Here is a 12,500-nt window from a genome sequence, read left to right as displayed (position 1 = left end):
GAAATGAACAATTGTGCTAAGTGTATAGCCTTATGAAATACTGGAATTCAGATTTTCTGATTTTCATGCATATTGAATGAATATTCCTCCAAGGCATGGGTTTTTATATGGTGTCACCTGTAAATATACCCTCACACCAGAAATACACCTGAAAAGAATGGGCAATGGCCTAGTTAGACATGATACCTATATGAAGAAGTCTACAGGACGAAACGCGTTGGGCTCTCCCTCTATGACCTCCTACCAACTAAGTTAAGATTCTCCTAATACTATTTTAAATATAACACCTGTGTTTTTAGTGGATTTTTTTTATATCCCTCTCTCCCCCCTTCTTTTATTTATATGTAATTTTTATATATATATATATATATATATATATATATATATATATATATAGAGAGAGATAGATAGAACATAAAGCAAGCGGCACTCTAAGTCTGATGGAAAGTCAAATATATTTCACACACATAGTGATCCGACGTTTCGGGGTCCAAGCGCCCCTTTGTCAAGGTGAACAAGGTTGTTCACCTTGACAAAGGGGCGCTTGGACCCCGAAACGTCGGATCACTATGTGTGTGAAATATATTTGACTTTCCATCAGACTTAGAGTGCCGCTTGCTTTATGTTCTATCTACTCATCTACTCCTGAGATGGCACCTAAGCAGTGAAGAGTGGAGGGGGAGTGCCGGTCCGCACAGACTATATATATATATATATATATATATATATATATATATATATATATATATATATATATATATATATACGTATATATACACTGCTCAAAAAAATAAAGGGAACACTAAAATAACACATCCTAGATCTGAATGAATGAAATATTCTTATTAAATACTTTGTTCTTTACATAGTTGAATGTGCTGACAACAAAATTACACAAATTATCAATGGAAATCAAATTTATTAACCCATGGAGGTCTGGATTTGGAGTCGCCCTCAAAATTAAAGTGGAAAAACACACTACAGGCTGATCCAACTTTGATGTAATGTCCTTAAAACAAGTAAAAATGAGGCTCAGTAGTGTGTGTGGCCTCCATGTGCCTGTATGACCTCCTTACAACCCACATAAGTGGCTCAGGTAGTGCAGCTCATCCAGGATGGCACATCAATGCGAGCTGTGACAAGAAGGTTTGCTGTGTCTGTCAGCGTAGTGTCCAGAGCATGGAGGCGCTACCAGGAGACAGGCCAGTACATCAGGAGATGTGGAGGAGGCCGTAAGAGGGCACCAACCCAGCAGCAGTACCGCTACCTCCGCCTTTGTGCAAGGAGGAACAGGAGGAGCACTGCCAGAGCCCTGCAAAATGACCTCCAGCAAGCCACAAATGTGCATGTGTCTACACAAACGATCAGAAACAGACTCCATGAGGGTGGTATGAGGGCCCGACGCCCACAGGTGGGGGTTGTGCTTACAGCCCATCACCATGCAGGATGTTTGGCATTTGCCAGAGAACACCAAGATTGGCAAATTCGCCACTGGCGCCCTGTGCTCTTCACAGATGAAAGCAGGTTCTCACTGAGCACGTGACAGACGTGACAGAGTCTGGAGACGCCAAGGAGAACGTTCTGCTGCCTGCAACATCCTCCAGCATGACCGGTTTGGCAGTGGGTCAGTAATGGTGTGGGGTGGCATTTCTTTGGGGGGCCGCACAGCACTCCATGTGCTCACCAGAGGTAGCCTGACTGCCATTAGGTACCGAGATGAGATCCTCAGACCCCTTGTGAGACCATATGCTGGTGCGGTTGGCCCTGGGTTCCTCCTAATGCAAGACAATGCTAGACCTCATGTGGCTGGAGTGTGTCAGCAGTTCCTGCAAGACGAAGGCATTGATACTATGGACTGGCCTGCCCGTTCCCCAGACCTGAATCCAATTGAGCACATCTGGGACATCATGTCTCGCTCCATCCACCAATGCCACGTTGCACCACAGACTGTCCAGGAGTTGGCGGATGCTTTAGTCCAGGTCTGGGAGGAGATCCCTCAGGAGACCATCCGCCACCTCATCAGGAGCATGCCCAGGCATTGTAGGGAGGTCATACAGGCACGCGGAGGCCACACACACTACTGAGCCTCATTTTGACTTGTTTTAAGGACATTACATCAAAGTTGGATCAGCCTGTAGTGTGTTTTTCCACTTTAATTTTGAGGGTGACTCCAAATCCAGACCTCCGTGGGTTAATAAATTTGATTTCCATGGATAATTTTTGTGTGATTTTGTTGTCAGCACATTCAACTATGTAAAGAACAAAGTATTTAATAAGAATATTGCATTCAGTCAGATCTAGGATGTGTTATTTTAGTGTTCCCTTTATTTTTTTGAGCAGTGTGTGTGTGTGTGTGTGTGTGTATGTGTGTGTGTGTGTGTGTGTGTGTATGTATGTGTATATATATATATATATATATATATATATAATGTGTTTCGATACTTTAACACCATTGGTCACTTGAACCGTTATACCACATCGCTATATATATATATATATATATATATATATATATATATATATATAGTTGCATCAAGAAAGTATTCACAGCGCTTCACTATTTCCACATTTTGTTATGTTACAGCCTTGTTCCAAAACGGAATAAATTAATTTTTCCCTCCAAATTCTACACACTATACCCCATAATGACATTGCGAAAAAAGTTTTTGGGAGTTTTTTTTTTTTTTTAAATTCAAAATAAGAAAACTAGGAAATTACATGTACATAAGTATTCACAGTCTTTGCCATGAAGCTCAAAATTGAGCTCAGATGCATCCTGTTTCCACTGATCATCTTTGTTCTTACAGCACAATTGGAGTCCACCTGTGGTAAATTCAGTTGGTTGGACATAATTTGGAAAGGCACACACCTGTCTATATAAGGTCCCACATTTGACAGTGCATGTCTGAGCACAAACCAAGCATGAAGTCAAAGGAATTGTCTGTAGACATCCGAGACAGGATTGTCTTGAGGCACAAATCTGAGGAAGGGTACAGAAAAATATGTGCTACTTTGAAGGTCCCAATGAGCACCGTGGCCTCCATCATCCGTAAATGGAAGACGTTCGGAACCACCAGGACTCTACCTAGAGCAGGCCGGCCGTCTAAAATGAGCGATCAGGGGAGAAGGGTCCTAGTCCCCTACCAAGAACCCGATGGTCACTCTATCAGACCTACAGCATTCCTCTGTGGAGAGAGGAGAATCTTCCAAAAGGGCAACCCTCTCTGCAGCAATCCACCAATCAGGCCTTTATGGTAGAGTGGCCAGACGGAAGCCACTCGTTAGTAAAAAGCACATGGCAGCCCGCCTGGAGTTTGCCAAATGCACCTGAAAGACTCTCAGACCATGAGAAGCAAAATTTTCTCTGGTCTGATAAGACAAAGATTGAACTCTTTGGCGTGAATGCCATGTGTCATGTTTGGAAGAAACCAAGCACCGCTCATCACCAGGCCAATACCATCCATACAGTGAAGCATGGTGGTGCCAGCATCATGCTGTGAAGATGTTTTTCAGCGGCAGGAACTGGGAGACTAGTCAGGATAGAGGGAAAAATGAATGCAGCAATGTACAGAGACATACTGGATAAAAACCTGCTCCAGAGTGCTCTTGACCTCAGACTGGGGCGACGGTTCATCTTTCAGCTGGACAACGACCCTAAGCACACAGCCAAGATATCAAAGGAGTGGCTTCAGGACAACTCTGTCCTTGAGTGGCCCAGCCAGAGTCCAGACTTGAACATCTCTGGAGAGATCTGAAAATGGCTGTGCACCGACGCTTCCCATCCAACCTGATGGAGCTTGAGAGGTGCTGCAAAGAGGAATGGGCGAAACTGGCCAAAGATAGTTATGCCAAGCTTGTGGCATCATATTCAAAAAGACTTGAGGCTGTAATTGCTGCCAAAGGTTCCTGAACAAAGTATTGAGCAAAGGCAGTGAATACTTACGTACATGTGATTGCTTAGTTTTTTATTTTTAATAAATTTGCAAAAATCTCAAACTTTTTTTCACATTGTCATTATGGCATAGTGTGTAGAATTTAGAGGGAAAAAAATGAATTTATTCCATTTTGGAATAAGGCTGTAACATAACAAAATGTGGAAAAAGTAAAGCGCTGTGAATCATATTTTCCGGATGCATTTAATGAGTGCCCTTCGAATCAAAAATAAATGTATGAGCTGCAAATATACATGCAATTAGTGGAATCTTACACATTTCTCTTACGTCCTAGAGGATGCTGGGGACTCCAAAAGGACCATGGGGTATAGACGGGATCCGCAGGAGACATGGGCACACTATAAGACTTTGAATGGGTGTGAACTGGCTCCTCCCTCTATGCCCCTCCTCCAGACCTCAGTTAGAATATGTGTCCAGGAGAGACTGGACACACACTAGGGGAGCTCTACTGAGTTTCTCTGAAAAAACTTTGTTAGGCTTCTTTATTTTCAGAGAGACCTGCTATTTACAGGCTCTCTGCTTCGTGGGAGTGAGGGGAGAGAAGTCGGACCTACTTCTTCTGAGTTAGGGGCTCTGCTTCTTAGGCTACTGGACACCATTAGCTCCAGAGGGTTCGATCACTTGGTGCGCCTAGCTGCTTGTTCCCGGAGCTGCGCTGTCAATCCCCTCACAGAAGCCAGAAGAAAGGAGCCGGGTGAGTATGCAGAAGGCAGAAGACTTCAGTGACGGCAGAAGACTTCAGTAACGAAGGTACAGCGCAGCGGTCCATGCTCCCACACACACACCAACGGCACTCACAGGGCGCAGGGGGGAGTGCCCTGGGCAGCAGGTTACTGGAATTTTCACTGGCAAAAAAGCATATTAGAGGTGCCTGGGCACTATATATGAGACCCCCCGCCAGTATAATAATTTGAATTTGAGCGGGACTACAGCGCGCCGGGTGGGGGCGTGGCTTAGCCGCACAGCTTACCAGCGCCATTTTTTCTCTTCACACTGCATACAGAGACGCTGGCCCGGATCTTCACTCTCCTCTACAAGTACAGGGATCAAAACGGGGGGGGGGGGGGGGGGGGGCACAGTAAATTGGTGCTGGATATACATTATTTTTTTAGTAGTATATGGGCGCTGAGATGTGAGCTGGTATACTCCCTCTGTGTTCTCTCTAACAGGCTTCCCTGTGTGTTTGTCCCCTATTGCCAGTGTGAGTGTGTGTGTGTGTGTCGGTACAGTGTGTCGACATGTCTGAGGCTGAATGCTCCTCCCCGCAGAGAAGGGTGTGGGAGTGACTCTGTCGGCACAGCCGACTGCTGATTGGGTGAATATGTTGAGTACATTGAATGCAAATGTGGCGTTATTGTCTAAGAGGCTTGATAAATCTGATTCTCAGACACAAACGTGGAGAAAATCCATGGAGGACGCCTTGTCTCAGGTACAGGCCCCCTCAGGGTCACAGAAACGTTCCTTTACCCAGATGGCAGATACGGATACCGACACGGACTCTGATTCTAGTGTCGACTTTAGTGAAGCCAGTTTACATCCAAAATTGGTAAAGAGTATTCAGTACATGATTGTGGCTATTAAAGATGTTTTACATATTTCTGAGGAACCTCCTATTCCAGATACAAGGGTTTGTTTATTTAAAGGGAAAAAGCCTGAGGTGAAGTTTCCCCCCTCTCATGAACTGAACGCTCTTTGTGAAAAGGCTTGGGAGTCGCCTGACAAAAGGTGGCAGATTCCCAAGAGAATTTTTATGGCATATCCTTTCCCCTCTGACGACAGGGAAAAGTGGGAGTCATCTCCCAATGTGGACAAGGCTCTGTCCCGATTATCCAAAAAAGTGGCGCTTCCGTCTCCTGACACGGCTGCCCTCAAGGATCCTGCGGATCGCAAGCAGGAAACTACATTAAAGGCCATTTATGTCACTACGGGTGCACTCCTCAGGCCTGCCGTGGCGTCGGCATGGGTGAGTAGTGCTATTGCTAAGTGGGCTAATAATTTGGCATCTGACATGGATACCCTTGATAAGGATAACATTCTTTTGACTCTCGGTTATATCAGAGACGCTGCATCTTACCTAAAGGAAGCGGCGAGGGATATTGGCCTCTTGGGATCAAGGGCCAATGCCATGGCAGTCTCGGCCAGGAGGGCGCTGTGGATTCATCAATGGAATGCTGATGTCGACTCCAAGAAAGCTATGTAAGCTCTCCCTTTTAAAGGTAGTGTCTTGTTTGGTTACGGCCTCGCTGACCTGGTGTCTACCGCTACTGCGGGTAAGTCATCTTTTCTTCCTTATGTTCCCGCACAACAGAAAAAAGCACCCCATTATCGGATACATTCCTTTCGGCCTAATAAATACAAAAAAGGAAGGGGCTCGTCCTTCCTCGCATCAAAAGGTAGAGGAAGGGGAAAAAGGTCGCCTGCTGTGTCTGGCGCCCAGGACCAAAAGTCCCCCCCGCCTCTGCCAAGTCCACCGCACGACGCTGGGGCTCCCCTACGGGAGTCCGTGCCGGTGGGGTCCCGTCTCCGAATCTTCAGTCAGGTCTGGTTTCAATCGGGCCTAGATCCTTGGGTCTTAGACATAGTGTCCCAAGGGTACAAACTGGAGTTTCAGGAGATCCCCTCACCCCCCCCCCCCCCCCGCCGATTTTTCAAATCCGCCTTGCCAGTTTCTATCCCAGAAAGGGAAGTAGTAAATGCTGCGATACAAAAGCTGTGTCAACAGAGGGTCATTGTCCCGGTTCCCCCGTCCCAACGGGGGAAAGGGTTCTATTCGAGTCTCTTTGTCGTGCCAAAGCCGGACTGCTCGGTCAGACCGATTCTGAACCTAAAATTCCTCAATCTGTACTTGAAAACTTTCAAGTTCAAGATGGAATCTCTTCGAGCTGTGATCTCCAGCCTAGAAGGGGGGGATTTTATGGCGTCAGTCGACATAAAAGATGCCTACTTGCATGTCCCGATATATCCTCCACATCAGGCCTTCCTGAGATTTGCGGTGCAGGATTGTCATTACCAATTTCAGACGTTGCCGTTTGGGCTTTCCACGGCCCCGAGGGTCTTCACCAAAGTGATGGTGGAAATGATGGTACTCCTACGCAAGCAGGGTGTCACAATTATCCAGTACTTGGACGATCTCCTTATAAAGGTGAGATCAAAGGAGCAGTTGCTGAGAAATGTGGAACTCTCCCTGATGGTTCTGCGACATCATGGTTGGATTCTATATTTGCCAAAGTCTCAGTTGATCCCGACAACTCGGCTGCTCTTCTTGGGCATGATCCTAGACACGGAACTACAGAAAGTGTTTCTTCCGGCGGAAAAAGCTCTGGAAATCCATTGCATGGTCAAGGAGTTTCTGAAACCAGCAAGAGTGTCGATTCATCAATGCACTCGAGTGCTAAGGAAGATGGTTGCAGCTTACCAAGCCATTCCGTTTGGCAGGTTTCATGCCCGGGTGTTTCAGTGGGATCTGCTGAACAAATGGTCCGGGTCTCACCTGCACATGCACCGGAAAATAAGTCTATCTTCCAGGACCAGAATTTCTCTCCTGTGGTGGCTGCAAAGTTCTCACATTCTAGAGGGACGCAGGTTCGGAATCCAGGATTGGGCCCTGCTGACCACGGATGCAAATCTCCGAGGCTGGGGTGTAGTCACACAAGGAAGAAGTTTCCAGGAAAAATGGTCAAGCCAGGAAACTTGTCTCCACATAAACGTGCTGGAGTTAAGAGCCATTTACAACGGCCTTCTGCAAGCGGAACACCTTCTTCGAGGTCTGCCTGTCCTGGTTCAGTCGGACAACATAACAGCGGTGGTGTACGTAAACCGCCAGGGTGGAACAAAGAGCGGCGATGGCGGAGGCCACAAGGGTTCTCCGCTAGGCGGAAAAGCACGTGAGTGCTCTATCAGCAGTCGTCCTTCTGGGCGTGGACAACTGGGAAGCATAATTCCTCAGCAGACACGATCTCCATCCAGGAGAGTGGGCTCTTCATCAAGAGGTATTTGCAGAAGTGACATGGCGTTGGGGAGTTCCTCAAATAGACATGATGGCGTCTCGCATCAACAAGAAGCTTCCGAGGTATTGTTCCAGGTCAAGGGACCCCCAAGCCAGTGCAGTGGACGCCCTGGTAACTCCGTGGGTGTTTCAGTCGGTATATGTGTTCCCTCCGCTTCCTCTCATTCCAAAGGTGTTGAGGATCATAAGACGAACAAGGGTTCCGGCAGTACTCGTCGTTCCAGATTGGCCACGGAGGGCCTGGTATCCGTATCTTCTGGAATTGCTCATAGAAGATCCTTGGCCGCTTCCTCTCAGAGAGGACTTGTTACTGCAGGGGCCATGCGTAATTTCAGGACTTACCGCGGCTGCGTTTGACAGCGTGGAGGTTGAACGCCAAATCGTAGCTCGAAAGGGTATTCCTGGGGAAGTCATCCCCACTCTCCTTAAGGCTAGAAAGGAGGTCACGGCGAAGCATTATCACCGTATTTGGAGAAAATATGTGTCGTGGTGTGAAGCCAAGAAAGCTCCGGCAGAGGAGTTTCAGCTAGGTCGTTTCCTCCATTTTTTTGCAGGCAGGCGTGGATGCAGGCCTGAAATTGGGTTCCATCAAAGTGCAGATTTCGGCTTTATCTATTTTCTTTCAAAAAGAATTGGCCGCCTTCCTGAGGTTCAGACTTTCGTGAAGAGAGTGCTGCATATCCATCCCCCGTTTGTGTCACCCGTGGCAGCATGGGATCTTGACGTGGTGTTGCAATTTCTTATGTCTCCCTGGTTTTAACCTTTGCGTTGAAATTTCTCACTGGGAAAGTGGTCATGCTTTTGGCCTTGGCGTCCGCCAGCCGGGTGTCGGAATTGGCGGCTTTGTCTCACAAGAGCCCATATTTGATTTTCCATGTGGATAGAGCGGAATTAGGACTCGTCAAAGGTGGTTTCTTCGTTTCGCATAAATCAACCTATTGTGGTGCCTGTGGCTTCGGATGCCGTGACGGTGCCAAAATCTCTCGATGTCGTGAGAGCTTTGAAAATTTATGTCGTCAGAACGGCTCTGGTTAGGAAAACGGAGGCTCTGTTTGTCCCGTACGTTTCCAACAAGATTGGAAATCCTGCTTCCAAGCAGACTATTGCACGCTGGATTTGTAATACGATTCAGCACGCTCATTCTACGGCTGGATTGCCGTTGCCGAAGTCAGTGAAGGCCCATTCTACCAGGAAGGTGGGCCCATCTTGGGCGGCTGCCCGAGGGGTCTCGGCACTTCAACTTTGCCGAGCAGCTATGTGGTCGGGTTCAAACACTTTTGCTAAGTTCTGCAAGTTTGATACCCTGGCTGATGAGGACCTCGTGTTTGCTCAGTCTGTGCTGCAGAGTCGTCCGCACTCTCCCGCCCGGTCTGGAGCTTTGGTATAGACCCCATGGTCCTTTTGGAGTCCCCAGCATCCTCTAGGACGTAAGAGAAAATAGGATTTTAATACCTACCGGTAAATCCTTTTCTCCTAGTCCGTAGAGGATGCTGGGCGCCCATCCCAGTGCGGACTGTTACTTGCAGTTGTATTGTTAGTTGTTGATTCGTTTACACGACGGTTGTGTATCGGTTATGTTCAGCTTGTTGCTGTTTTTCGTTCATACTGTCTCTGGTTTCCTGCTAATCCAGTTGTACGGTGTGTTTGTGGTGTGAGCTGGTATGTATCTCACCCGTAGTGTAACAAAAATCCTTTTCCTTGAAATGTCCGTCTTCCCTGGGCACAGTTCCTATAACTGAGGTCTGGAGGAGGGGCATAGAGGGAGGAGCCAGTTCACACCCATTCAAAGTCTTATAGTGTGCCCATGTCTCCTGCGGATCCCGTCTATACCCCATGGTCCTTTTGGAGTCCCCAGCATCCTCTATGGACTAGGAGAAAAGGATTTACCGGTAGGTATTAAAATCCTATTTTTATTTTAGTTATTTTTTCTCTTTGGGTAAAACATGGTTGTCACTTATAAGGAAAGGGGTACCTGGTTACCAGCAAAGGGAACTATAACGTAAATGTAAAAAAAAAAAAAAAAAAAAGAAATCTGATAAACTTTGTCATGTTGGTGATTTAATAATAACTTTAAATGCTGTGAATTTATTAATTTTCAGTGATATACAAATCTGTAAGTGTTAATTGTGCATATTGTATAATTGTGAATATGCCTTACAACCTACTATTGCCATTGTTGCTAGTTTTTGTCACATTAAGCATGTTGCAGTTGTGCATAAGTATGTTGTTGATTGAGTATGACTGCCAGTATACTGCATACTTCATATGTGTAAACTAACTTAGTTTTCTTTGTTTTTAAGATGTTTGCATTACCGTGGAAAATGCAAAACAACGAAGTGTTGAAACCAGCTAAGTACTTTTCAGAGCTGGAGAAGAATGTCCTGTTGGCCCTGGTGGAAAAGTACAAGTATGTGCTGGAGTGTAAGAAAAGTGATGCTCGAACTATTGCTCTAAAACAGCGCACATGGCAAGCGCTAGCCCATGAGTACAATTCTCAACCTAGTGTTTCTCTAAGGGATTTCAAACAACTAAAAAAATGCTGGGAGAATATCAAGGCAAGGACCAGAAAGATAATGGCCCACGAAAGAAGGGAAAAAGTGATGCGTTGTGGGCTTGCTTCCAATAGCCTAAAAGAGAAGGTGGCAAGTATGATTCCAGAGCAGATCTACTATGTACAGACACCATCTGAGGAGGACACTCCATACAATCATGACTCTTCCAATCCAGGTAATTAGTGGCAGACGTGGGCATCAAAAGGCTGACAAGGGAAATGCAGTAAGAGGTCCAAAAAGGTTTGTGGCCAGACAATACAGGAGAGCAGCAAGCTCCACTTCTCTGGGGAATGGGGAAGTGATTTCAGTTCAATTTCCCTATTGAAGCAGTGCTTTATCTGATAAAGTGCCATTTTTGTGGGACGACGAGTGTTAGCTTTCAATAGTATAAAGTGCATATTTGATAATAAAATTACAATAACACATTAGAAGAAATCTTAAATCCTGTCCCAGAGGCTGCTTTCTGTGTTGGAGTACGTTTTTTTCCCCCCCTATAATTTGAGAAAAAATGTTTCATTTTCTTGAATATACATGAGAAATACAGGGTTTGATTTCTGCCACTTCAGTGTGACCTGTCTATACATAAAATACTTCTACTTTAAATGACTATTTTAATTAAAAATAATATTGGGGGAAATTCAAATGTTTGAAAAGTAGGTTGGGTGTCTATTAGATAGGAAAAAAAAGACACCCAACTGACTTTTCAAACATTTGAATTCCCCCAATAAGTCTACTATAAATAAGTCACAGTAGACTTCAGATAGAAATTGTCAGTTTGCGATACAGATTCCATCCCAATGTGCACTCCCGCGGGGTCGGTATCGCAAGGCTAGATAGACTGTGCAGGCAAGTCAATCTTGACTATCTAGTATACTACTTAGTACAAAGTATAGTCAAAATTGGCAATCAAAATCGTACATAGACAAAATCTCAAGCACAGATAGTCAAAATCTGTACTATCTGTGCTATCTGGGCCCTGGGGGCGTTCAAGGGAAATTGCATAGTCAAAATCGGACATAGTAAGGCTCTCACCGTGTGTACACACCTTGAGTCTTGTGAGACCATAAGATTGGCATGTCTAAGGCCAGTAATGTACAGATATAGGGGGGTATCCAATTAGCCACGATAACCCATTTTCACAGCGAAAAATTGCAAAATCTTGGGGGGGTTTTTTTGCATTACCCGCAATATGACAGCTATCAAATTACTCACATGCAATAATTCTCCTTTATGGTTTATCGCAAATTTCTCTTCACATATCCCTATATTTGGGTAAAGATGTCGGGACTTGGTTCAGAAGCTTTTGGACACCCCCCTTAATGACTAATTAGGCACTTTAAGGTTTTTAATTACTTTTAATTAGCCAATAAGATGTCCGTTTTAGGGTTAAAAGTTATGGAAATTGGAGTACAAGGTATGGGACAGGTGTATATGGGGTGATTTATGAGTGTGACAGCTGTTTTTTAGGCTTGCAGGTCAGAGTAATTGATTGTTTTTGTAAGGTTTATAAAGATGCCTTTAATTGACCCAAATATATACTTACACTCATTTTTATGTACCCAAAATTTAATGAGAGCATTTATTTTACACAAAAAAACATAGCTTTTTTTATAATTTTTAAGTGGTTTAAAAAACACTTATTGCAGCCATTTAACATGTTTTAAGTCTCAAAAATCTTTTTATTATGCCGTCTAATATACTTCTATATTGTTATCATGTCACTTTGGCATTTTTGGGGGTACAGTCTGATTTACCCATTTTTACCTTCACTTTTCTCTGGTTAACACATCACAGGTCACCCGTTTTCCCAATCCTCTGATAGGATAGGTCAAAAAACAAGATTGCGCATGTGGCCACGGATTACGATTCTGACTAACTGGGTAACAGTTGCAGTCTTAGTGAAAATATGTATACTGTAGCTTATATTCGGGAGCCATATCACCACCTAGCAGTGTTTAGTGATGGTAGTATATCTAAATAATTCCTCAA

The 12,500-nt window shown here is 45.0% G+C and overlaps 1 protein-coding gene across 5 annotated transcripts in view; it reads left to right on the top strand.

Annotated features, from left to right (window-relative positions):
* Window positions 1–12,500, top strand: part of MSANTD3 (Myb/SANT DNA binding domain containing 3) — a 78,660-nt gene that overhangs the window by 50,441 nt on the left and 15,719 nt on the right. For all 5 annotated transcript variants that reach the window (XM_063922910.1, XM_063922907.1, XM_063922911.1 and 2 more), the window contains exon 2: window positions 10,260–10,686. In XM_063922910.1, coding sequence (XP_063778980.1) covers window positions 10,260–10,686 — 427 coding nt within the window. The remainder of the gene's footprint in view (window positions 1–10,259; window positions 10,687–12,500) is intronic.

The sequence above is a fragment of the Pseudophryne corroboree genome, chromosome 5, assembly GCF_028390025.1.
Source record: "Pseudophryne corroboree isolate aPseCor3 chromosome 5, aPseCor3.hap2, whole genome shotgun sequence".
NCBI classification, from domain to species: domain Eukaryota; kingdom Metazoa; phylum Chordata; class Amphibia; order Anura; family Myobatrachidae; genus Pseudophryne; species Pseudophryne corroboree.
This window is presented reverse-complemented; position numbering and strand designations above follow the sequence as displayed.